Genomic DNA, 27000 nt, shown 5'->3' with positions numbered 1-27000 from the left:
TATTTATACAGTTTTTAGTTTAAAAAATAAATATTTTTACCCTTTCTGAAACTTTAGAGAAAATTTATACCCTCCAGAAAAGGCGGAAATAATTATTTTAAAACAGAGTATTAGGGTTCTAAAACGGGTTGGTATTAGAGAATATTATATATGAACAAAGACCTAACCGTTTACAAACAACGAAAGTTTAATGACTCAAATCTATTATACTTGTTTACTTGGATTTATTTTATAAAATATAAAATAGAGTGCAGTTACATGTATTCCATAAAAATGAATACATTACATTAGATGAGTAGATACAAATGAACGATTACGTTACATTGAATGTTTTTTACTGTGCATCTTTTAACATCTAAACATTGCTTTGCTGAAAGATCATACGCTGTAATATTTAATCTTCTAAAGTATACCAAGTAACGAGCTGACTTTAGTATTCTGTAGTAAAATGTTCTTATTTGTTGTTACATTTTCCACGTATTTTTTAATAGAGCTTAGAACTAAAAATTATAATATTGAGTTACATTGGTAGGTATTTGAAGTTATATAACTATACAGAATTGACACAATTTAAATATTATATGTATAGATATAATATTTATAAGATTCAGTTATGAAATTTATCAATTTTTTCATTTAAAAACATGAAATTTAAAACAAATAAAGGAGTTCTTCGCTTAAGAATTTTCTTTTTCGGTCAATATAGGATTTAAACTAGTTTAGAGGTATTATCAATACAATAATATTAAATGAAATAGCAGATTACTTCTTAGAAAAAATTGAAAAACTCGAACATGTATAAAACACATACAAATAATAACAAAAATGTATAAAATGTATTCTTTGATATTATAAATTATTATTTAATAATAATTTATATACAATAATCACATGTATTATAAGTGTTTAGTACCTAAATTAAAAAAATAAATTACAACTCAAAATTTAATTAGACAATCTAATAAAAATATGTCTAATAAATTAAAGTAGTAAATCCACGAGAATACCATTTATATTTATTTTTTAAGAGTTAACTTTATTCATCCCAGTGACAAGAACTTAGAATGTGATTCAGCTAATTTAAGTAATGTATATTAGATAAAATCATTAAAATAATCGACATTGTAGCATTGATCTGTTTACTTACAAACAACTATCTTGAAAACTTACTTTGAGTCAAAGAAACGCGAGTTTTTACTCGATGTTTATTTTACCTTTACCTGAGATTGGGTGAGAGCAGTTTTTCTGTAAAGAATTCTATGTTTTATCTTTGGGCGTTTTGTTGTCAAAAGAAAATAATTTGATATACTGCACTTGTATTTTAAAAATACAAGGTATGGGAGTAAAAATAAAAATAAGCCTATTTTATGTAAAAATTAAAGTGTATTATGCTTACGCTGTTTATACTTTATGTGGACTTAAAACACAAAGAAACTGTTAATTAGAAAATAACACTAAACAAATTTTTGGAGATTCTTAATTAATTCAATTGTTTCTTTTTGGCTTATAATTTATAATATATAGGTATATAAATAATTGTAAGATTTGGTTTAGTCGCTATATTTCCCTATTGTTTAATATTCAAAGTAAATTTTATTTTTTTGAGACAAATGATTGTAAAAATTAGATTTAAAATTTTCAGTATTAAATTTAACGAGATAACTCCATTAGCTGTTATTAAATTGAAAAATAAATAATAAAAGTGATAGTTTTAGGTCATTATATATTTGATGATGCAATAATAAAAATATATAAAAAAAAAAAACATTTCAACACAGTTAATTTACTCATAAGAAAATTCATTAGTATACTAACCGTATAATAATATTATTTTTATACTAATTTGTAACTATAAACTTAACATACAATATATTTTAATAGTAATAAAGAATTCTTTTGATAATATTTTTATTATTGAATAAATAATGTACACTTAACGAGCGATAGAAAATAAGATTGAAATGTATACATTTATCACAGGAAAGACGTAGAACAAAACAGTCATGTCTGAGAAGGACGGAGGTAGGAAATTTAATAGCCACATTTCAATGAACCATGTGACCAATATATATACTTAAAAAAACGTAATGGGAAAATTTTGGAATATAAATAAAACATAATATTACTCTACACACAGTTCAATGAATATGCAAGTGATTTTGAAATCTTGTACGTCAGTCACTCGAATAGAAATTTGCTATTCAGGCGGCTTAAACGATCAATATATATATTTTACGTTATTATATATACACATTATTATAAACTTCTACAAACACACGTGTACACGTATCATTATCACATGAACGGAATCGTTTGAAAAGTGGTTCCGACATCCATCCACGCATAGTGATAGTGTGTGCTAATCAAAAATTCTACAGATATGGTTAGTTTGAGTTATTTAAGCATAATATTTGGTTTTAGTATGAACTTTTTAGATGTCTCAGTTGTTTACACAGATACACTCACGCATATGAGTGAAGGTATCTGTACATATTATTGTTTATGCATAAACAATGAAATACAACAAAAATACTGCAATAAAAATTATTTGTAGGATAAAGACGCCCGTCAAAAACTCAAAGCTTATAAAACATGTAGATTGCCGCAAGACTTTGATTTGGAATCAAGTAAACACATTTTTTGAAGTATTTCCTTAGCTATGTGTAAAGACAGTGATGTCTTGGATCCATGAATGTCTGTCCGCTTCCTTTGGGTTTGTTTCTTTTTATCTCTTGTCTCGCGCAATCGAATCTGCTTTAGAACGCCTACCAAAAGCTCATCAACATTGTGCTGAATGCCACTTGATGTTTCAATAAATTTACATTCCCTGGAACATGCTAGATGTTTTCCCTCTAAAAATACAATGTTTATTTACTCAATGTTATTATACTTTTTGTATTTATTTTATGTTTAGTTTATTTATATTTTAATTAATTATTTTTTATAATAAAATCGTAGTTGTTGATTTTTTTTTATACGTAAAAAATATATAAACTGGCCTATAATTATGATGCAACAGTTAGCACACTGTGAGGATTGTTTAATGAAAAAAATTTTATGCAGTATTATTATCCTATTGCGAAATAAAAAACATTAAAAATCCAATGGTCGTCACTTATCTCATCTACTGTAATATTAAAAATGTCCATTCCTGTATAATTTTCAGGAAGCAAAAAAAAAAAAAATTATAAATTTTTATTCTTTTAATAGTAAAACAAAATTAGACACTAATTTTAGTAAAATGAAAATATTTTTCATTAAATGGATGTCATTACTCAATAATACGTCCAATAAGAGCTACTGAATCAATCTATAAAATCGAAATCGAAAAAAATGGACTTGTATTGATTTTACAGGTTACACACTCATTACTTGTACGCCTTTTTGAATTAATATTAATTAACACTTGAATAGTGCTTCTAACGAGAATTCGGCTTACCGAGAAAGGCTATTATTAAATCTATTTCAGTGCTCAAAGAGAATGAAATTGTTGGCTTCTACTAGAACGCTGTATTTCTCTGTAATGGTAATAACCAAAACAAGAAAATGTATTAAGTTGTTTAGATAATGAAAATATTAATTTGAAAATTATAAGATAAGTCAATTGACAACTATATTTTATTTGCTCGAAATACTGTGATCATTATATTTATATATTCAATATCTAGGGTCACAATTTTTTGTTAGAACGTTTTGAAATTACCTTCAGTAGTTATACATCTAGCTCTCATTAGGTCGGCCTTGTTTCCGACTACAATAACAGTTTTTTCTCGTGTATAATTCTCTTGCCATAAATAATTCAATATCTCTTCGGCTGTTTTCAAAGACCCTTTGGATACTACAGAATACACGACAATACATGCATGAGGTTCGTATGTTGCTATCGAATTTTCTACCTGGAATCCATACAATACGTTAATATTACGTAAGACGGCGGTGCATTGTACGGTAAAAAACAAATGATATTTAACTTGTGCGTTAATTGAATAACGCGGAATCATTTACATTTTATACGAGCGGCGAGTTTTCCAAGTTCATAAACGCAATGCCGAATAATTCATGATCTAGAATATTATGTTCAACAAATAATAATTTAGCCAACATCATAGTTCGGTGAATTTTTATAATAAACGTGTTTGTTATCACTTACGAGTTCAATATTCCAAACACGCGTTTCCAACAGAAATGATCGATTTAAAACTTATTGTTGTTGTACCTTTGCCCTTTCTTTTTATTACAGACTAATAAAATGTAAGCTACAATATCGATATTACGTTACATGCAAATATTTTCTTGTTGCAAATGAACCTATAATTAGTCGGAACTAGGCAATATTTACTGATCTGGCACATCAAGGCGTGTTCAGTGAAGCAACTACATATTTAAAGACGTTATTATTTTCTTTTTTGAAGCGTTTTTAGTAAAGTAAAATAAATAAAAATTTCAACCAAAAATAAAACAATTTTGTTTTTCAAATTATACTTTTCACGATATTAAGATGGATTCTCTTTTAAATTTCTCTGACATACGTAATACAAAAAAAAAAATTAGTGAAAGATGACCATAAAGTTCAGAGGTTCCATAGTATTTGCTAACTTTTCCTCAAGTTGCACTATTGTATCTTCGGTCAGGATAAAATAACTGAAGCTATTATTCAAAACCTTATTCATTCTTATCGCATACGTAATAATGAAGAAAATAATAATTTATAAAATAAACGATGATTTAACATTAATTTGATATTTCTTTTATTTTTAATTAATATTCGATTACGCGAAACGATAAACATTATATAATTGTCTGATGTAAATTATTAAAAAATTTACTTAGTATTTAACTTCGATTAATTTTACGCACAATAGCGTATTGAATAAATGATGTATAAATCAACTCTTAAAAAATAAAATCGAAATAGTTTGTCAGTAGTCTTTAAAATAATTTAAAAAAATCAATTTTTATTTTTTTCGAGCATTGTGTTAGTTAAAATTTTACGTCCAAATTACGTCTTACTATAAATTAATTACCTTTCAAATAACAAGGGTTCTTATTTTTTGTTAAAAAAAAAGTCCATAAAAGTACTTTCCATCAGTGGAGTATTAAAAAAAAAAAATCGGAGGAGTTTTGGAAATGTCGAAAGGAAATGTTAATAAAGATTTTCTTGTTCTAGTTTAGAACAAAAAAAAAATTATCATCAAAATGTTTTCAAACTCTATTGTCGTAAAAATAAATTCTAGTTGCATCATTGGAATGGTAATCGTCAAATTTATTTAGTTTTGCTATTGATTTTGACCAACCCGAAGACTCCTAAAATACGCCACAGTTTTTCATTTAAAGAGAAATTAGTTATTTATAATCTGTAAGTTAAAGAATTTCCACATTAAGGAATTTATGATAGTGACCATGTTAACTGAAACACGTCGTGAATAATTAAACTAACAACTTAATTATATTTATCGATTTTTTACAATAATTTTGCTATAAACAAAATGCCGAAAAAAACTATTGGAAATACTTCTTGTTAATGAATTTTCTAAATTAAAATGTAACATCAAATTTATACTTGGCTTATTCTTTGATCACTCGAGGTAAGATAAATAATTGTAGTTTTCTATAAATTGAAATTAAAACATTAAGGAAAGCTTCTAAAAGATAGAGTATACAGTTTATTTTAAGTATAAATAAACGAAACCTCAAATAATTTACTGTGTAAATTATGATTACCGCAATTATAATATATAATGGGCGAAAACTCATCTTACATATACTCTCGGATGCCTCTTCTATATGTACTTGTGATATTATTTAATAATTACAAATATGCGAGTATAATTTGAGTGTATATACAATTTTCACATAAACTTTTTAATTCTACCGAAATATAATCTCTAAATAACTTTAAGGTGTTGCAAATGCTGTGTATTGTTCATGAAACCGATAATGTATCATCCGTCACTAAATATTTGTAGGTCGATGATGCTCGAGTAAACTCATTGTAATACCCTTATCATTTGTCAGAAATTCAAGGGATCCAAGTTAGTTAGTTCAATTCAAACCTTTAGCAAACACGAATTTGTAAAATTACCAGATATAAAACGACGGTAAAAATACTCAACTGCCAAGAGAGATATTGATTTTACAACAATGCAATATTACACAATTTCCCGCATTTGTTATAAAATATTGATTTCAGTAAAAATATTTTGTTGAAAAGTTCAATCATTTTTTTAAGTTTCAGAAAGTAAACAAAAAATATATATTTCTATATGATAATTAGACACTTCATAATGTGCACTTACCAAAGGCTGGCTTTTATAAGTCGAAAGCAAAAATTAAAATTGAAATAAAACTTTTTTTTATTGAACTCCCACTAAAAAGGATTTTTATATCTTTAATAAAATGAAACTTTAAATTGACAATATTTTCCGTAATGTACATAACTTTATATTAACTTTGCATGAAATTTCTAAAGATTTTATTTTAATAATTAAACAATTTTTCCAATATTTATAGTTAAGTATTCTTTTCTAGAATACAATTTAATCCAATAATTATTGTAGTTGTGTATAATCACATATTATACATGTATTACACATCGTTATAAAATAAAGGGCTTTGAATTTCATAATTTTTAGGTTAGTAATTTTGTAGCATTCTAAACTGATTATTTCATCTTCTTATAAATATTATGAGGATGACAAATAAGGTTGCAGGAAGGGAAAACTTGAGAGTTACATTTTATATAGACAGAATAATAATAAAATTATTTATTTCAGTTCGAAACTGCTAAAATACCAAGCTATAAGGTAAACATAGTTTTATTAAAAAAAGTTAAACAATACACTACAAGGAAAGTTTTCATTTGAAAGAAGTAATATTTGGATATACTATAAAAGAAAGGAAACTGAAACAGATTCATGACAACTTTTATAGTATTAAAATTGTTAACTGAAAGCCCATTTTTTGATATAATCAAGTTATTTTGTTAAATTAATAAAAAAACAGTACATAAAATGAATAAAAATGTTATTAATGGTGAATAATTGTTGTTTAATTCTCTGAAAGACAAAATATGCAATCGTTATTTATTTTTTAACGTAGTAATTGAGTATTTAGAAAGTTAATTTGGTTTTATAGCTATGAATATAACCAAAAGTTGTTTGCATTGAAGACTTAAGTTTATCCTTATTATATGAACGATAACTATAAAGTTTTTGTTTGCAATTGAAAATTAGAAAGCAGTTGATCACCAAAATGGAAGGCTTATTGCCCAGACATACTATCTTGGTAGACACGCGTCCAGCAATAACGACTTTTAACGTATATTTCGCCACAAATAAATGATTTCTTTTCTTTATGTCCCCCTCTTAGGCCATAGATATATGCATTCATATAAGCATGTACCCTACAACACTAACGGACGTCGCCAACAGAAACACAGTCCCCTTTATGTCTGAGTACACGAAATATATAGAATATTCTCCTTCCTTCCGAGTGTAACCTCATTACCCCTCGACCACTTCTCTGCCATTCTGTATAAATGTTGCGCACGGGGCTGCATACAATAGAACCTCTAGCAGCTGCTCCACCTCCCGTAAAAATTAAATAACTATTTTTTTGAGGGGACAACACGCATACTTTACACGTTAGATATTTTTACATTTGATGATAAGCTTTAAACGAAAAAAAATATTCGTCAAACTTTATTGTCGTATTCATTAATGTAACAGTTGGTACAATTTTGTACCGGTGGAACTTTGATAGGGTTGTATATAAATTGGCAAACTAAACGCACCCGGAGTAAGTGATAAACTATTCGAGTATTGAACAGAATACCTGAAAATCAAAAGGATTTTACGTCGTCGTACGTTTGTTTGACGTACATAACAATATTAAGTTATGATTCGCCACATCAAACAATACTGTCATATGATATACAAAGTACATACACATGCACACACTGATGTTGCCGCCGGAACTGCAGCTGTCCTTAGGTCGCGTGCCCAACATCTGCCNTGTCGTCGTACGTTTGTTTGGCGTACATATTAAGTTATGATTCGCCACATCAAACAATACTGTCATATAATATACAAAGTACATACACATGCACACACTGATGTTGCCGCCGGAACTGCAGCTGTCCTTAGGTCGCGTGCCCAACATCTGCCGCCCTCGTACACATGGCCCGCCCCTCGTCTTTAGTCGAAAACCCGACAACCGGTTGCCTCCCAGTAGTCAAACGTTAAACCCCAACACCGGTCGAATTTCGCGTGAGTTGCTGTTTTCAGAGCTGAACGGGTGCTGAAGATAAGCATGTACAAGTTATTTGTTAAATAATTCGGCCTAATAAAGTTTTCAAAAACAAATCGCTGTGGATTGTCAACGGTTCACAGGTTGGTAACGATTTATTTTTTTTTAGTTACTAGTAGTCGTCTATGACGTCACAGTAAAAAACGATTGGAGGGGCATCTTCAGCGACCGGAAAGTTTTCCGTTAAATTTAACGGACTCTCTGTAGCTACATACACGCACGTCGGTGTCTTCGAAAATTAACTTCAAGTATAAAAATAAACTTATAGTGGACGTTATTAATTTAAAATGTTAGTATTATGTATTCTTATCGGGAAATTTGAAATTTTCGTATAGTACCGCGAAAAAACGGTGAGTTTTATTGTTAATATTATTAATTATGTTTTGTCACCTAGTAAACTTAATTCAGTACTTTCATTGTCAGCGTATAGAAATATATCATTACATCCAACAAAACGACAACATTTTGCTCACATTAAAAAACATATAATTTACGCGTTACTATAATAGGTAACGTCCTCAAGTTTTATGCTTTAACGAAAATTTGATGATTCTAAATTTTGCAGCCAGACGGACATGTCCCCGACTGGTCATCTCTTGTTCGGAGTTTGTTTATACGGGCAAAGAATTTATATTTTTCATACCAAAGAAAAAATTTTTTTTATCTTTTAAAACCTCTCGACTTTTCGTGGTCACGATATAATATATTTATGTCAAATAAAAGATACACTAACTGATATGTTGACAAACGTATATTATATTGTGATTTATCGTACACGTGACGTTTACTAGCAGTAGTCGTAACAGCTGGTTATCCTCAATTGTTAATACACACTGATCAACGCTATTAATAGCAAAGTTTCAAGTTTTTTACACATGTACGTAATAATAATGATTTCTTGTATGCCATCTTTATGGACTTACAGTTTTAGAATGAAAACGTGATACTTTATCTTTGAGAGAACAATTTTAGAGTGTAATTAACATACGTAACCTGAGTCGACATACAAAGTTATTATAATGAATGTTAATTCAAGCCGGTTTAAATTTTACCCGCTTTAAACAATACAAACAAATCAACAAAGTTAGTCGTAAACGTTTTGGTATAATTTTCAAATATACGTTAAGCATGTCAGTACGATTATTTTCCTTAGTGTTTATAATGTAATTTTATTAAAAAAATTTATTTCTGAAAATTGTACTAAAAAAAATATTTTTTATCGCATTTTTCAATTTTATTGAATTCTCACTAATCAGCTTTCTAGATTTATTTGACAGTTGGATGATGTCATTTGTGTGTTTAATTATCCCGCGTTGAAATTTACTTAGACAATTAAGTTATTTAAATTAACAAGTTTAGTTACACTCATTGTTTGTTTAACAATCTCAGTAGTTTGTAGTAGTGTTTTCGCAAAATAACATTTTTTATCTTAGGCAATTTGTGAGTGTATAACCCTCCTATCTAAATAGTACACAAGTATTATTTTTTTACGGCATACGTCAATTAAAAATATTGCAACTCGGTATACCCCCAAAACATTACTGGTAGTTTGCAATAGTACTATTCTTTAACATTTTAAGATCTTTAACCAAGTTTACAGATTTTGTTAAAAACATATCAATTCTCTGTAATTATAATCATTGTCACATAAATATATAGTGACAACTACTAAAACTAGTTTATATGATTTACTTAACTAAGATCAGAAACAATTGAATTTATTTACACTTTTTAATCTGGAATTTATACAAATATTTATTACTAATTAGCTTTAAATGAGTAAATAACAGAATTGTTGATGTATTTATCATAACAAAATCCAAATGATATGATTTTTCCTTAAAATGAAATACTATATTTTTAACAGATAATTTAATGATGGTTTATTTTTGGTCAACAATATTGTAAGATTGCGACATTCCCTTAAAATTGATTTCTTTAGGTGAGATTTTTAAACATTGTTTAAGAAAACCTTTTGTTTTAGTAATATTAAGTTTTTTTAGAAAGTAACTTGATTAAATATAAAAAAGAATATTTTAATTGTGAGTAAACTATTAACAGTAATGTAAAAACTAATTATACAAAGGAAAAAATAAATGGAGACAATTATTTTGGGTATAAAAAATTTTACTAACGTAAATTTGTACTACTCAAAATTAACGATATCGCATAATTTAACTTTGTATTTATATTATTTGATACTAATACTAAATAACTGATGATACAATTATTAATNATATTAACAGCAATGTAAAAACTAATTATACAAAGAAAAAAATAAATGGAGACAATTATTTTGGGATAAAAAATATTACTGACGTAAATTTGTAATACACAAAATTAATGATATCGCATAATTTAACTTTGAATTTATATTATTTGGTACTAATACTAAATAACTGATGATACAATTATTAATATTTAAATAAAAGAATTGTGTGTAAAAATATAACGTTGGAATCTCAGGAGCTCCAAAATCTGACACAAAAAATTTAACATAAAAGCGCAAATTAACTTTGTAATTGAAAATAATATAACGGGCTGCTATTTATTATACACGAGAATAAAAAGGAAGAAAAGGTGGTGAGTAGTAAACGAATAATTTATCCATCAATGAGAAAATCTCAATCAATGGTAAGCAATTAAAAAAAAAAAAAGACGACACTATTGGAAGTACAGAAATAAAGACAGATGTGTTTTTTACGCCACTGATTTAATAATAGCTATAGGCAATGTGCTTTGAAAAGTTTCGTTATAAATTTTTCAAACGACCTTTGAGTGAATTCGTGAACGAGTGGCTATTTACTTGTAAACAATTTTGTTGGGTTATTAATTATAAAAACGTTTAAAATGGCGGAGATAGCAATGTCTAAGTTATTAGCTGTTGAGCCAATCCGTCAATACAAAATTATAATTGAAAAAAGTACATCAAACCGTCAAAGTATAAATTATACAAGTTAGATATTTAATTTCGCAATAGAAAAAAATCCAATTAATTAAAATTAAACGAAAACAAGCGGATTGTGGAATTTGCATAAGATGACGAAAGTTTACCTGATTTGCAAAACCATTCGGTCTCGATTGTTTGGAAAGCTCAGCAAGTTCGACGGAATATAATATTATAACTATTGTGAGACTATCGGAGCAGCAGTAGGTGAGTGCGGTGATGTTTACTCAATTTAAGTCGTTTGAATCTTTGTATTACTCTGAACATTAGAACAACAGAGGTGATGGAGCGAATAGTCTCTACCAACCGAGTTAAATACTATTATTCTCTCACATGTTTGGTGCTTACAAGAGAAATTTAAGTTTTACATTGTAATATAAAATAATTATGTTTTATCTAAGCAATAAATTATATTGCAGAGAATATGACGAGGAAATGTTCTAAAATTTGTAATTTTTAATTCTGTATCAATTTCGTATTTATTATATATATTCGGTAAAAAATAAAAAATAAATGATTTTGAAAAATTCTGCATAAATACATAACTTGTTCGATAAATGTTATCGAGACCACTTATAGCTAAAATATAGAATTCAATCCGATGTCTTATTTTTATCATTGATTAATAATCAGTGATGTGCATAAATACCAAAATAAATGTTAGCAATAAATTATCTTATCCGTGCATTCTACACTATCAAGGCTATAGATGTTTTTTTCGTACTCTGTTGACGGAGATAAATTTTGGATGACAACTCATGAAATAGCAGAAAAGTTTGGAATTTAGGAGGGAAGAAAGTAATGTCATAATCAAAAATACAAATTCCTGCACTTGATCTACATAACAAACAGATAAAGATAAACAAAAGTTCAAACTGCTTTTATTGCTTGGAAGAAATATTTAAATTCATCACGTCGAAACTATATGAGGTTTTTTAGATACAAAAACTCATTTAGAACACGACTTATAAAATAAAGTATAAATATTGTACTATTGAACAACGAATTAAAATTAACAGTTTTATTATATTCGTCCAATTTAAAACTTATAAATGATTTGTAAAATATAAATAAACTGAAATTGTGTTATTTTAGTTATGTATCTAATGCAACATTTAAAATATGTACGCGTGGAAGGATTTATATATATATTTATTTATTATACGCAAAAAATATATTTAATAATTAATATTATTACACAAATTTAAATAGGATTGATTAAGCACTCTTTTCAATCGGATCTTATTTTTACTCAGCGGCGTATTTATGAGATCCGTATCTCAATGCAAATAAATTCATAGTAACAGTGGTCAGTTGAGAGATGAATCTTCTACTACTCTACTTTTTAAAAGCTATCTGAATTCCTCAGTCAAAATTTCTAAATAGGCCACTGTTTTTACTAGAGTTTAAATGATTATAGAAATTTAATTACTAAAAATTAATTGTTTTTAAAAGTTTGATCTTGTAGATAAATAATGAATACAATTCACATTTAGATATTTTATTATTTCAATTTGCCAGGTTAAAAATCAATACCTAAATTACCTGGGTATTTTTTTTAAATTAAAAAAGGTTTGAAAGCCCAGTATGTAACGACATCTGCTTTTATATTACATATACAAAGCTATATTTTTAAATAAGATTTCGACTGCAGATTGTATTTAGAGTGGCATAATACACCTTTAGTCGAGTCACTTTATACATTTTTCAATAAGTCCAAATTGTTATTTTAAATCCTACTTTTTTATGCAGTAAGGATGTAAAATCCTGATTTACTTTTTTACTTGTTGTAGATTGATTTTCATGCGCGACGTAATTTTAATGAGATATATTTTTATATTATCCTTTTTCAATGATGTATTTTTAATGAGTATTATCTCCTTGAATATCTTGAGTTGCTTTAAGATTTATAAAACTTTTAATATGAAAGGTTAGAATGATATCAGACTACTGTAAAACTTAATAAATTAACATTTCAAAGTTTTTCTTTATACTATTGTTCAGGTAAAACGCAAATATAAAAATAACTTAGTTTACTTATAACAGTTGAGTTGGGTTTTCTTATACAGGTGTATAAGTTATCTTTAAAAATAAAAGGAATGCAATTCGATTTTTCTTTAGTATCACCTGTTTCATTATAAAAATGGGTATTCTATACTATGTTAACGTGCAATATGTCACGCTTATTATTTTATGACCAATATTCCAAAAAAACATTGATTATGAAATACCTTTTGATATGTCCTTCATTGTCTGGATTAATTTTTACTAATCTTAATGAATAAACAATAAAAAGAATTTGGAAGTACGGAAATGGAGAGAGTTAGTACATCGATACAAGTGAAATGATTTTTTAATGGTGTTAAAAACTTTGAGAAAGTAATAGAAGCGGAACGAAAAAAAAGAAGGTGACGATTTTAGTGGATAAAAACAAGAACGTCAAAATGATTTAGAAATGTAATTATATTAGTCGATTAATAATCGGTACAATCATACTGAAAGACAACAAAAAGGATTACACTATTAATTATTACCTTTGAAATTACACTGGAGAAATACATTTATAATTTATAATTATAAAAAAAGTTTCTGGATTGTGTTAAGATATCAAATAGGAACAACCAATTTAATATAAAACGTTTTTACTAAAATGGTTGGGTTGGGTTTTAGTCTATAAAGTAAATAAAAAAGATATCAACATATCATTCTTTGTCTTAATAATAATTAAATTATTTACAGAATTCCAAACTTTACGAAAATAAATATTTTGTGGGTATTATGAATTACTGAGAATTGTTTAAAAAAAGTAGTGGAAATAATACTAAAAGATTTTTTATGCAAAAACTGATTTGTAAGGAGATGTACTTAAGAAAATCTGGTATTTTCAATATAGATTATTGTTGACTTTTAATGTGATTACATAAAATAATAAAAGTAAAAAATAATTCATAAAATTGTGATAGAAATATAAGAATAATAAAAAAAGAATTTGTGTCTTATATTTTTATTCATTTTTTTGAAAATGTTACATAAACTTTTATTTATAAATGGAAATTATGATAATATTAACAATAACCTTTTTTATTTGATGGCACTGCAATGTGTTAAAAAAAGTAGAGTAACATAGAAAAATATGATAAATAAGTTGTTCTCAGTGAACGGAAATTAAAATCGTTCATACTGTATAATAAATTTTAATTTTAATAGAGAATTGGACTGCTATTACGCCGAAAAACATATATACAGTACCTATTTATTTATATTTTCTGAAAAGTAATGCTGAGAGTATTTTATCATAAAAACTATAAGAGAACACCTATGAACAAAATAATATTTTGTGCATGTTACAGGTTTAAGATAGGTAATATTTTTTAGGTAAAAATTATAGATTCACAAATTAGTGATATAAGAGTTAAATTATAATTGAAATATTCATTTTATTACATCCAATCAGCTTTATAAGAATCACAATTTTATTTTTAGAACAACCTTAACTTCAGTGTCTAAGTGAGATCTCGAGTGGATTCCACTAAAATTACACTTAGATAGAATTTGATGTAGACTTTTTAAGAAAAGTATTGTAATGCAAAGAAATTTTTTTTTTATCTATGTCTACAAAAATATTATGTTTACATTTGTGAAAAGAGAATAAGCTCTGATTTAAAACAAAAATACCAAGATTTTCACTTTCGTTTGCTTAACCAATTTGATATAGGGTATATTTGTTATTTTAAACTATTATAATTATTATATTCATTATAAATATACTATAACTTTTTAACCACTTCGTATGTTAAGTTACTTTCATACGTAAGAGTCAATAATATAAATCAGTAAGTATAACACATAAAATATAAGACTATATCACAAATGTAGCACGGTAGGATTAATATAATTTTTCAAGTTGAATTTTCTGAAGTTTAACAAAATGAATAAATAAATAACGATATGTCTTTTTTCTTGTGAACGGTTTCAGTTCAGAGTTGAGGGTTTAAAAGATCATAAAACGTTTACTAATAAGAGAACTTTGCATACTCAAAATCTTTCAAACTTATAGTTATAAAACTCTGATGATACGATTCTAAGTAATATGATTTAAAAGATATAAGCGAACTCAGCGAAGATACAATATTTTTTCATTCCAAAAGATATTCATAGTATTGTGATGGGTAAAAATTTGATTAAAGTCATTCTACATAGGATATAGAATAGATGTAAATATAGTAAAAAAAATTAATATTATACATGTTTCATACTGATATTTTCTTACTATCGAAAAGTATCAAAATATCTCGTTATTATTGGCGTTAGTCATGGACTAATATTATATTATTGTATTTAAATCATGTTTCGGAATCGAACCTGTACCTATAAACTGAGGAGGCATGATGTGATACCGACTGAGTTAGGCAGACCGCATACCTAAAGTTTTATAAATTTACTAAAATATTGAATACGTCACTTATGTGGTTCTGTAAAGTTAAACAGAATTCCTACGTTTAGTTGTTCCAATTTTCTGGTGTGACAATGATTTCAAATTTTTTTATGGCATGTTATTAACTCATTTTAAATGGTATAACAATGAAATTTCAATTTTTCAATTATGCACGTGACGTGATTTCAAATCTTTGGTGTAAGCCAATTAAATAGAAGTCTTATTAAATACCATAACTGCTGAGTTTTATTATATTCAATTAAATGATATAATATTGTACCATAAGTCATTATACTATTTAACAGAATTTGATTTACATTTCAAAATATTTTTCTTATCTAAAAGTTGTCCAGAGCGTGAAATTTTAATTGAGATATTTTTTAATAATACAAAAAACTTAACACAAATAAATCGTGACTTTATAGTATGGTAATTTATTTTCAATAAATAGATAAAATTACAATTGTCATGCGTATAGAACATCAATTATTAGAAATTTAATTACAAAACTCATTTCAATTAATTAAATAGAATTTCTAATTGGTCTACAACATAAACATTTGAATATGAATAACCCTATTGAATTTACTCTGATTCAAATCCATTATACGGCTCGTTAGAATTCAATAATTATTATCAATTCCAATATTACAAGAAATAAGCTGCAAAACCTCAAATTATAATTGGATTGCACAATTATGATACCAATATATAAAATATATTAACTTTTATCCCCCTTATCCAGCTTTTCATCTGAATTATTCGTTTCTAATTGAATGTTTTCATTACGTAAAGAACGATTGGTTAATTGTTTTTGTATTTTATGGCTGATTCAATGAAGATCCAATTTTTTTTAGCCTAAAAATGTAAAACCTAAAACTAAATTAAAAAAAAAAATATATATATATATATATATATAAATTTTAAATAAAGAGATAGTTAAAAATTCATTGTATACTTTTTGCACGTTATCAAATATTTATGTATTACAAAATTAGTAATGTTTAATGTACTTAAACTATATTTTTTTAAAGTATTCATTAACATTTAACGTTAATAAATACTTAAATTCATTATACTTAAATATAATAAAAAATCTTAAAATAATTTATAATTTTCTAGACAATCACTCATTATGTCACACGGTTACTATAACAACGGTTTTAACAATATGTATGAGGTGGATCATAGATATGAAGAAATCCCTGATATTGATCCATCAATGGATTTCGAGTCATTGGATGATTCAGCGTTTTACTATAGAGAATCGCCAACAAGAATTCAAAGACCTGTTGACAATCATCAAGTTGATCCAGCAGAAAGATCTCTACTGTTGCGTAATCATATGAACGGATTGATAAACAGATCTAGACGTACTACACCACCTCAACCTAGAATGGCGTCTACTCCAACGGCGGACGCCAACAATAGTAAGAAGACAGCAGCAGTTATTCCTTGTAAAGCCAGACGTCGGTTGGATGTTTACGGTACTAGTTTGCCCGGTACCCCAACCCGTGGAGATGTATTCGCCCCAATGATCGCTCAAACTGTCGTTAAACCTGGACAGCCTACGGTTCGCCGAGCGCGGTCTTCTGCTGCTTTATACAACAAACACAAACGTCAACCCGAATTCTTGTCCGAGTACAATCTTGACACTTGTGTACCGGCAACTGGAGTCCAGTACAACCGCCCGAGAAACACTGCTATTATACAGCCCATTTACAAAGCACCGTCCTCAGTTTTTCAAGTAAGTAAAATAATTAATTATTAAACAATTTTTTATTCAAACTCATTTTTCAATTTATTTATTTAGGTTGAAGAAAAAATGCCCGAATCTCCGAGTAAACCATCATGGTCGCATACGCCTCCCCGAACATCAGTACAAACACTTCCTGTTTGTACGTTGTGGACAGCCGCCATGGTATTAGTCGTATCTGGAACAGCCAGTTGTATGTTTTGCTTCTATCTCATTTCACGACGAGGGCGACTGTATTACTTGAACGCTGGACTTTTAGCGGCTGTTGTATGTCTCATATTGGGATTTCCTGGTTTTCGCTCTCAACAGTGGCGATGGCTACCCAATCGTAACTACGTCACAGGTTACATTTTGGTTGCGTTATTCAGTGTTCTCGAGACATGTACATTATGGCTTATGTGTCAGAGCATTGTACTTGATCCAGCTCTCAACGATATAGGTGCTGGTGTCGTTTGTGGCATATCAGCGTTATCAGTAGGGCTAGCCTTTTTTGGTTTAAGCACATCATATTGTTGTAGATACCCACCCCCCGACAACCGAGTAGCACATGCAGTCGAAGGTTTTGTCGTATGAGATAAAAAATCAAATAATTTAGTCAAGGTGATCGTTCTTGAAAATCACCACTTATTTATTACGTAAGATTGTTATGTATAGTGTATATATTATATTTATATCATTAGAAAGTTACAATTAACTTTTATTAATTTCAATTAAAAATATATGGTTCACAAAATGGCATTGTTTAAGCTTTCAGATAGAATTTAATTGTAAGTAATTAGATGTACATATTGTAAGTCAGGTAGAATTTATTAAATTTTTTATGATTCATTTCAAGCAATAATGATATTACATTAATAACTTTGTATTGAGCATACTTTGTTATGGTTTTGGGATATTATAAAGATTACACCAGGGATATTTTAAAGATTTAAATGTTTACCCGCGAGCAAAAATATGAATCAGGCTATTTGTGTAAAGTAATGATGGTGCGTTTAGGATAAAACTGAGCACAAAGGTATTAAGTTGCAATCATGCAAAACGGTTTTGACACGAGGTAAGCGCTCAAAACATCAAAACCCAACCAGAAATATACTTGGGAACAATCAAATACACAAAATACATAATAGCTTTTGGTATAGACGCGTTTGAGGATAATTTATTTTTACGTTAAGAGTTTTTTCTTTGGGATAGCAAACCAATGGTATATATTATTTACACAGAAAAATCGTATGTCATATTCAAATTATAAAGTTTATGTTAAAAGGATATCGAGTAAATTGAAGAAAAATACGTAAAATACGATTTGATCGTATTTTGGGGTTTAATATTGAAATTTTATACTTTTTTTTTTCTCAAACTATTAAGATTAAATGATATACCATAAAAACACGTTTTTGAGGTATAATATAATTTATAAAGTCTTTTAGCTACATCAAAAAAGTATTTGTAAAAATAATTTAATTTAAAGTGCGTTTTACTTTAAAGTCGAAAACAATTTTAAATGATTCTTCATAAATGAAAACAGACGTGTAATTAAAATATTGTATTAAAAAGTTTATGATTTATTTTTCTCGTAAAAACAATATAAAGGTGAGACAAAACTTACAAAGAGTCAGAATAAAATTACTAATTTAATTATATTGTACGTTAGTCTTTTTATTATCATTGGAAATCGTTATATTTAAAAAACTGATGCGATGAGACATTTATGTAAAGTTATTTTATTGCAAGTAATAAAAACATAACTGTTTTAATGTGTTATAATAATTTAACATTGTATTATTATAATTTAATTTAACTCAAGTTAAAAGTGAATTTTTTGAAACTATGCTATAATGTTCTAAACTAAAAAATAAAAACATATTATATTTCAGCTATTGTACTCAAACATATTATACTGTACCGAAACACATTGTAAAAATTTCACTCATATTAAAAGTTGAATTAAGTCAAATTTTATGTAAAGTACTTAATACTTTTATTTTGTTTTTTATATTTGTTATAAAATTAAGAATTTTTTATATATTTTTACGTAACTATTTCATAAACGTTTTATTTATTTAAAGGTGCATAAAAATGCATTGAGAAAAATGTATTTAAAATGATAAAAATGAGCATTAAATTATACAATTATTAATAATAATTTATTTTTATTACATTCTCCTGGATTAATATATTTTTTCAATGGAAACGACTAAATAGAAAGGAATTGGATGTGTTAAATTTATTTAATTTAGATTTTTTGTTGGAAAAGAAATATTTATTTTTTTGTTTACTCATTATTTCAATGTTTATTTAATAATAAAAGTTAAAACTATATTAATAAAATAAATGACGCTTTCTATTATCTATTTCTGTCCTTAGTTAACAATAAAACAATTAGAGTCTCAGGGTATCGATTTTGTTTATTTATTGAAAATCTTATAATGACTTTGGCGAACATTACAGTATTTTCCAAAAAACGTTTATTTTTATATAAATTAATGCATATTTAATATATAATAAAATATTTTATATAATATATATATATATATATATATGTTTTTTTTCATATTTAAAAAAAATTAATTTGGGTAAATATTGTAACGTGCACCACAATCTTTGGAAGGTCTTCAATTATAATTCAATGAAATTTTTGTATTACTTAATATATGAAAACTATTGTGACATAATTGAATTTTACACGATAGTGCAGTTAGATAACTATTTTGACAGAAGGGGTGTCATTTATAAATACAGTGATGAGAAAAAATAAATTCTCAATTATCTGAATTTGCCTACTTCACTTTTAATTTGGAGGTCAATGAAATCGTATGGCCTCCTTCATATAGAACTGTATCTGAATACAGTTTAGTAGTTAAATTATTTAAGCAGGTCTTCAGAACTATAATTGTTTGTCATCGAAACATTTTTGGTTCATTTAAACGATTTGTTATATTTATATAATCAGTTACGTAAACAAAGCATATTGAACACTTACCGACATTTCGATATTAGGATGATCGATGAAAACCATTTCCGATTCTTCCCCATCCAATAGTATTGAAACAGTCTTTTCGCCAAACTCGTCATCTGTAAATTTTAAATAGGATATTCAAAAAATGTTTTTTTACAATGTTTATTTATTTATTTATAGATAAAACTGATTAAAACCATACAGATGTTATATAAATAAAGAGAAATATATATTGTATCTTATGTATATGCTATTGTGATATAGTGAAGTATTTGGTAAGTGTTAATTCAGTTAAAACTGTTCATTTAACAATATTTATTCATACTAAGTTGAGTGATTAAGTGCAGTATCTTTAAGTACAGCTATTTTTACAAGTACCTAGTACAGAGTTAAATGTACAAATATCTAGTACAGATAAATGAAAGATATAATTTGCTGTATGCGTCTTTTATAATTTTATAACAGTTTTATCATTAATTTTTCATGTTGAATTTAAGAAATTGGAAAAGTGAATTTAGAGTGTAGTTTATATAGTTTTATAAAAATATATATTTATATTAATGAAGTTTTAGTAATTATATCCTCAAATAATCGAGTAGTTCATTTTTTTCAATGTGTATGAAATATACATTAAGACATTACAGCCTTGATTTAAAGACGGAAAAATATTGTTGACCATCATTTTTTATATATATTAGACAAATACGTAAAATAATTAATTATATATTAACAGATCTGGTATCAAATATCAACGTGAGAAAACAACCAAATGTTAAATGGGAAAAAAAATTATTCTCACTTATTAACAAAGACATATTGAGTAACTTAATTTTACTTTATACAACTAATTTAAAGAAGTATAGCAAAAATAAAGTAATTGACAAATTTTCATGTAAAACTTTAAGAGATTATAATTTTAGGAAGTGTATTTCTAAAAACTTAATTGTTTATTTCTAATACATTAAAGTTTTATAAAATGTAGACAAAGATGTGTTACTTCAATTAGCACAATACTAAACATTTTCTAGAATGAATCCTATTTATTACAATTAAATATTAAATACAATTTTGTATGTGAATTTTAAATCAAGGTATAAATACTTCTTTCATTTTAACAATTCTGCTATGCAATATATATATTTAAAGTCAGCGAAATATCATTTATAGTATTTAATCTAATGTCATTAATCAACTTCAACTTATGTGTTGGGTTATTCTTGGCACATTTAAAAATGTGACAATGTTAAAACATTGTAGAAAAATAAAAATGTTTTTACTAAATTATAAAATAAAATTTGAAGTAACATATTCAGTATGATATACACTTATTTGTAGTGAAAAGGGGTTAACTTTTATAAAACCAAAAGCATTCTTTTGTTTTGTAAAATGTCATTGTAATCGTTTTTCAAACTACGGAAATACTCGACAATAAAAATGTAAAAAAGAAAATCACAAACGCAAAAGATTTTCAGGAAAAGCTTATATCAAGTAACTTAGGTAAAAGCTAGTGATTGTGAATCGTTCATTGTACATTGTAGTGATTGGGAATTATCTATCACTTGAATGTTTTCCAGTTGGTCTGTAGTGAAATCAAGTTATAAACTACTAATAAGCTTATTAAAAATTTATAAAATAACATGATTTACTATGTTGAAAGTTATTTATATCAATTATTATTATTTTTTAATTATATTCTTATGATATATTTAAAAAAAAATAAGCATAGTACAAAGAAGAGTGAAAATATCAAACATTCTATGCTCAAAAAGCATAAGAATAATGTAAAGAAAAATAAATTCCAAAAGACGATTAAAAAAAACAGTGTTTTTATGGAAAAATAATTATTTTCCATATAAAATACACGAGGTAATCAGATTTTTGCAATTAAAATATAAAGAGAGTTGAACCTATAAACACATGGAAGAAGTATCATGAATAATATACTTTTTTGTTAAGTACTTATCACATTTGAATTCTTCAAGTAATTAGCACGCGAATAGTTTTTGGCACACTTTTAAATATTTAAAGTTAAATAATTTATTGTCATAAAAAATGTCGTTTTTGTTTTAAAAGTAATTTTTTTCATTAATTAGACAGGCTATCTGTTTATATTTTTGCCAAATTTTAAATTTTCTCTGAAGTGTAAAATTATACTATTAAATAAAAAAAAGTGTCATTAATAAAAAGGGTGTCAATAACTGTACTAAAAAAATTATTTAATAAATAAACAAATTCTGATAGCGCAATTCAAAATTTTTTTAACAATTTTTTTATAAACAATGACACACGTCTTGTGTCACCTACTGGCTTCTTTAGCCATAACGACGTTGCGTCTAGTCGACAGCCGGTGTAAAAAACCTGTCGTAAGGTAGAACCGACTCTAAATAGTTGCGATAAGGTTAAGTAGATAATAATAACATTTAAAATTTATTTTATGCTGGAAAAAAATTGATATTAGGTAACAGATTAATATATTGATTAAGGCCTAGATGTTTTCCTTAAGATACCAATTACTGTACACTTGAATATACGTTTTACGATGTTTTGAATTTTATGATTTCCTTTATGTTTAACAGTAGAACATTGCTTAATTAAAACATTTAACAACAACCAATGAGTACGATAAAACTAAAAACAAACGTTATACTTAGTATACGGGAAATTACATTTTTGCTATTGTTTTATATCTGAAGGGAAAGATAAACCAACCGTATTTGACATGATAAAACTGTGCTACATCATAATTAAAACAGTGACGACGTCATCCTAAATCTTGAATGATGTTTCTAAACATATATCCAATTACTTTGCATGTGTGTCACATAAACGTTCTGACATTAACTAAAGCATTTAATACTGGTCAACGTTAATCACGTTTCTTAATAAAATTACAGAAAAGTGTTAAAACTAGTTTTAAGGTAGGTAATCGATTTGGCTCGGTACGTTAACATTTCTTTTTTCTTTGCCCTGTGCTGTAGTTGGCATTGATAAATCAACATCTTGGTTTTTGTTTTGCTTAAAGGATAAGTTACGAACACTATTACAAAAACCGAATTCGTCTTGAAGTTCAATAAATCTAGTATACATTTAGTAAATTAACTTACTCGTAAATTAACAGGTCACGACGCATTTTATGCCAGTAAATCAAAAATGTATAAACTAACTAGATTGTTAAAGTAGTTATTGGCTAAAAATTAATTACAAATTTTTAATATTTTAATTCTTTTAATTTTCTATTTAAAGATATGTAGAAAATAAATTAAACATCATAACATATTTGTAACAATATTACACTACTAATAATTGTACAATGTAATGTAAAAATAATAAATTAAATATTTTAAAATAATAATCTCCAAAAAATCACTAAATTTGAATAATTTAGCATGGATGCAAAGATGAGAAGGTATTAATTTTATTATGTGTTTTTATTGTGTCTGTTACCACTTTTTCTCAGCTCTCACCGAACCGATTTCTTTCAACACTACATCCAAAGATCACAAATCGTATCTAGTCGATAACATTACCCTAAAAAATTGAAAAACTTTCCCTCGTTCCTTGTATATGGGAGAAATCTCTAAAAAAATTACAAATTTAAAAATCGCTAATTTTCGACATTTTTTTAATTTTTTTTACTTAAAAGTGCTATAACTTTTTTAAAAATAACCAAATCAATATAACTCTTTTTATAGATACGTGAGGTATTTACTTATCATTTTGTATATTTTTTTTACAAATCTGACCCTTTACCTGCCCACAGGAGTAGATTCAAAATGACAACTTTTTCACAAAAAATTAACTTTTTCAACATAATTTATTAAAGTGTTCCGGAAATACTGACACTTTTATATATATCTTAAATTAAAGCTTATGTAATATACTTCAGTAAAGAAAATAAAAATTTCGAACTTAATTTTGTCTTCACAGTGAAAAGTTCAACCGTATTTTTGTGTTAAAATTTTCGATTTTATATTTTATTTTAAAATACCTTACAAAAGTTTTTGAGTTAGAAAACAATTTTTAAATCATTTGATATTTATCTCATTAAAATCCAATTACTTTAATAAATATCACGGACCCCATCACTGTAACCCCCTTCGTTTGAAGAAATTTCTTATTCATATTAAAGTTTTTTTACTATATGATTTTTTAGTTTTGGCTCTTATTTGATCAACTTTTTTTAAATATACATCAAATGATCACAACCAATACACTCAATTGAGAACATTTTGATTTGGTTTTTTTAGTTAAAGTAAATCGTTAAAATTAATTATCTTCTGATTATTTTAATTGTAGACTATTTTTAATCATCAAAAATGCAAAAAAAATATTGAAGTTTTCTAATAAATTTACAGTAAATAGTAATTATACAATTTCCTTCTGCATATCAATCATAACAATATTACTTTTTAACTCATAAAATTTTCTATTTAATAATGTAAATTTCAAACTTGAAGTAAACTCAAAGTTATGGTAACAAATTCAACTTTTTTTATTATAAACTTTCAAAAAATCAATTTTAAAATACCAAAAAAATAAGTAAAAATTATATTTTGCACTGATTATCTTTAAAATATTAAACATCAAAATCTGTAATAATATAAAAACAATTTTTTATATTTTTAATTATTTTTTGATTGTAATAAATCATTTCAAATGAAATATTAATAATTTCTATGTAATTCTTTGTGTTTAAATAGACGATACAATTGAAATATTCCAAATTATTTTCCTTATAGTTATATTCTATAGCTATTAACTAATTAATAATAATAAAAATTAATCAAATGACCAAAAAATTAGCTACGTGGAAATTTTGATAGAAAATAAGAATACGGTGGTTGGATATTTTATTATTTAATAATATTCTATTCTATTGTATCAAAACAATAGAACGACCAATTTTTTAAATTGCCTATTTTTAGGTATGTATATACCAACTGTTTCTTTAACGATAAAAAATATCCTGATATTTAAAAACTAACAAAAATTGTCTTAGAAATGAATATTAATCCTAAAAATATACGGATTAATAAAATAACATTACGTTTTAAATAACAAATTAGAAAAATATTTTCTCCTTAATAAAGAATTAACTTTGATGATTTTTTTTTGCGATATATATATTTATAATGTTGTTTGTAACCTCACAACTAACGTTGTTTATTCACAATAAGTATAAGAGTTTGTGTACCTATCACGGTATATGTACTATAGAACAAAAAATCTTATGGTTAGTAATAATAATAAACAAGTAATTGATCGTATACCTGTAGTAATTTACTTATATAAGAGCGCTATTGAAAATTGAACTTCCTCAATTTCGATAAAAAAATTCAATTTTCTTTTCTATTATGTGACTTAACATTTTTTTTATAAAATATTTACTTTTCATGAAAAATAATAATGTGTAAAAAATAATAAAAGTTTATGTAGGGGGTGAACAAGATTCCCAAAGCTACATTCTCGATAGGCCATTTCCACGACACCCATTTTCTAAAATTAACAACTACCGACAATTTTTATTATTTAATTTTATTAACATAATAAAAACGGGACCAGTAAATTTATGTTATTAAGTCAACTAGTTGTATTTTTGTTTGTATTCTTAGTATTTGCGGATGATAATTCGTATTCGATTTAGTAAATTTATCTATTTCTTTGACGGCGAATCGCGGAACCGTCGCGGTGTAGACGTAATTCCGCTAGACTGACTTCCGTTTTCCCTGTTTCTTTTTTAGCTCCATAAACGCTGATTATAAGTCAGGATGATGTTTAGCGACTATTACTCCAAAAGGGTTGTGCGAACCCTCACCGACATTGTTCGTTTTGTTAGAATTGGTCAACGCAGCCAATTGCTGTATGTTGATTTCAAACGGTGAACGGGTACAGAGACTTGTCGCCTTCATCATCGTACAGGTCAGCCACATACATAGGACGCATTTAAATAGTCGATTATTGTCACCATTTCATCTAATCGTCTGACAACAGGTCGAAAACTCGCGTTACATCAGTCACTGCAGTGGCTGCATTTCCAGTGCACCGGAACGAATGCGAGCGCCGATACCATACGCTAGTTACATTATCAAGTTTCGGCCGTCTGGATCTATACATATTTGCTGTAAATACCCATCCTATACGCTGATTTCCCTTGATGAAAAAACAATACGTTTCTGGAATATTGGGAACTACTTCCAGACAAGCAATCTTGGTTCCAAACTCAAAATAGGACATAATTCGCAAAGAAAATACAATCGTTGAGTCGGTATTCTACCACAGTGTTTTCGACAGTACGCAGAACCGTCGCGCATTCNTCCACAGTGTTTTCGACAGTACGCAGAACCGTCGCGCATTCACTATGCTTTTTTCCCACTAGGAACATGTACACATACGGCAATGGGGTATCTTCCTTACCTATCCGGTTTCGCTGATGTAGGCAGATGATCGTAAATAGCTGGGTGAATATAGTTGGAGTCACTTTGAATGTTTCATCGACAAATCGTACAAGACTTCAGCATAATAACTTAATATTAAGTTATTATCAATATTATCAAAGAGGAAGTTTGGCGAATGTTCTAGACGGACAAAAACAAATGCGG

General features: G+C 26.8%; 2 protein-coding genes across 4 annotated transcripts in view; one reads left to right on the top strand and one right to left on the bottom strand.

Moving 5' to 3' along the window:
- Nucleotides 1-2210: 2210 nt before the first annotated feature.
- Nucleotides 2211-27000, bottom strand: part of LOC126897241 (mucin-5AC-like) — a 63145-nt gene continuing 38355 nt past the window's right edge. The window contains exons 5-7 of the mRNA XM_050670707.1: nucleotides 20426-20517; nucleotides 3704-3896; nucleotides 2211-2852 (exon numbers count right to left, since the gene is read on the bottom strand). Coding sequence (XP_050526664.1) covers nucleotides 2584-2852; nucleotides 3704-3896; nucleotides 20426-20517 — 554 coding nt within the window. The 3' untranslated portion in view covers nucleotides 2211-2583. The remainder of the gene's footprint in view (nucleotides 2853-3703; nucleotides 3897-20425; nucleotides 20518-27000) is intronic.
- Nucleotides 8219-19777, top strand: LOC126897248 (uncharacterized). Of its 3 annotated transcripts, XM_050670740.1 has the most exons (4): nucleotides 8219-8390; nucleotides 10175-10249; nucleotides 16812-17436; nucleotides 17503-19777. In XM_050670740.1, exons 3-4 carry the CDS (start codon nucleotides 16825-16827, stop codon nucleotides 18016-18018), a joined length of 1128 nt encoding a protein of 375 aa, XP_050526697.1. In that variant the 5' UTR covers nucleotides 8219-8390; nucleotides 10175-10249; nucleotides 16812-16824; the 3' UTR covers nucleotides 18019-19777. The 3 variants fall into 3 exon arrangements, with proteins under 3 accessions (XP_050526697.1, XP_050526677.1, XP_050526687.1); XM_050670720.1 differs by lacking the exon at nucleotides 10175-10249; XM_050670730.1 differs by lacking the exons at nucleotides 8219-8390; nucleotides 10175-10249 and adding an exon at nucleotides 8455-8657.

Source organism: Daktulosphaira vitifoliae, unplaced genomic scaffold (assembly GCF_025091365.1).
Source record: "Daktulosphaira vitifoliae isolate Bord-2020 unplaced genomic scaffold, ASM2509136v1 Scaffold_1, whole genome shotgun sequence".
Classification (NCBI taxonomy): domain Eukaryota; kingdom Metazoa; phylum Arthropoda; class Insecta; order Hemiptera; family Phylloxeridae; genus Daktulosphaira; species Daktulosphaira vitifoliae.
Note: the sequence above shows the minus strand (reverse complement) of the source record. Positions and strands in the feature narration are given on the sequence as shown.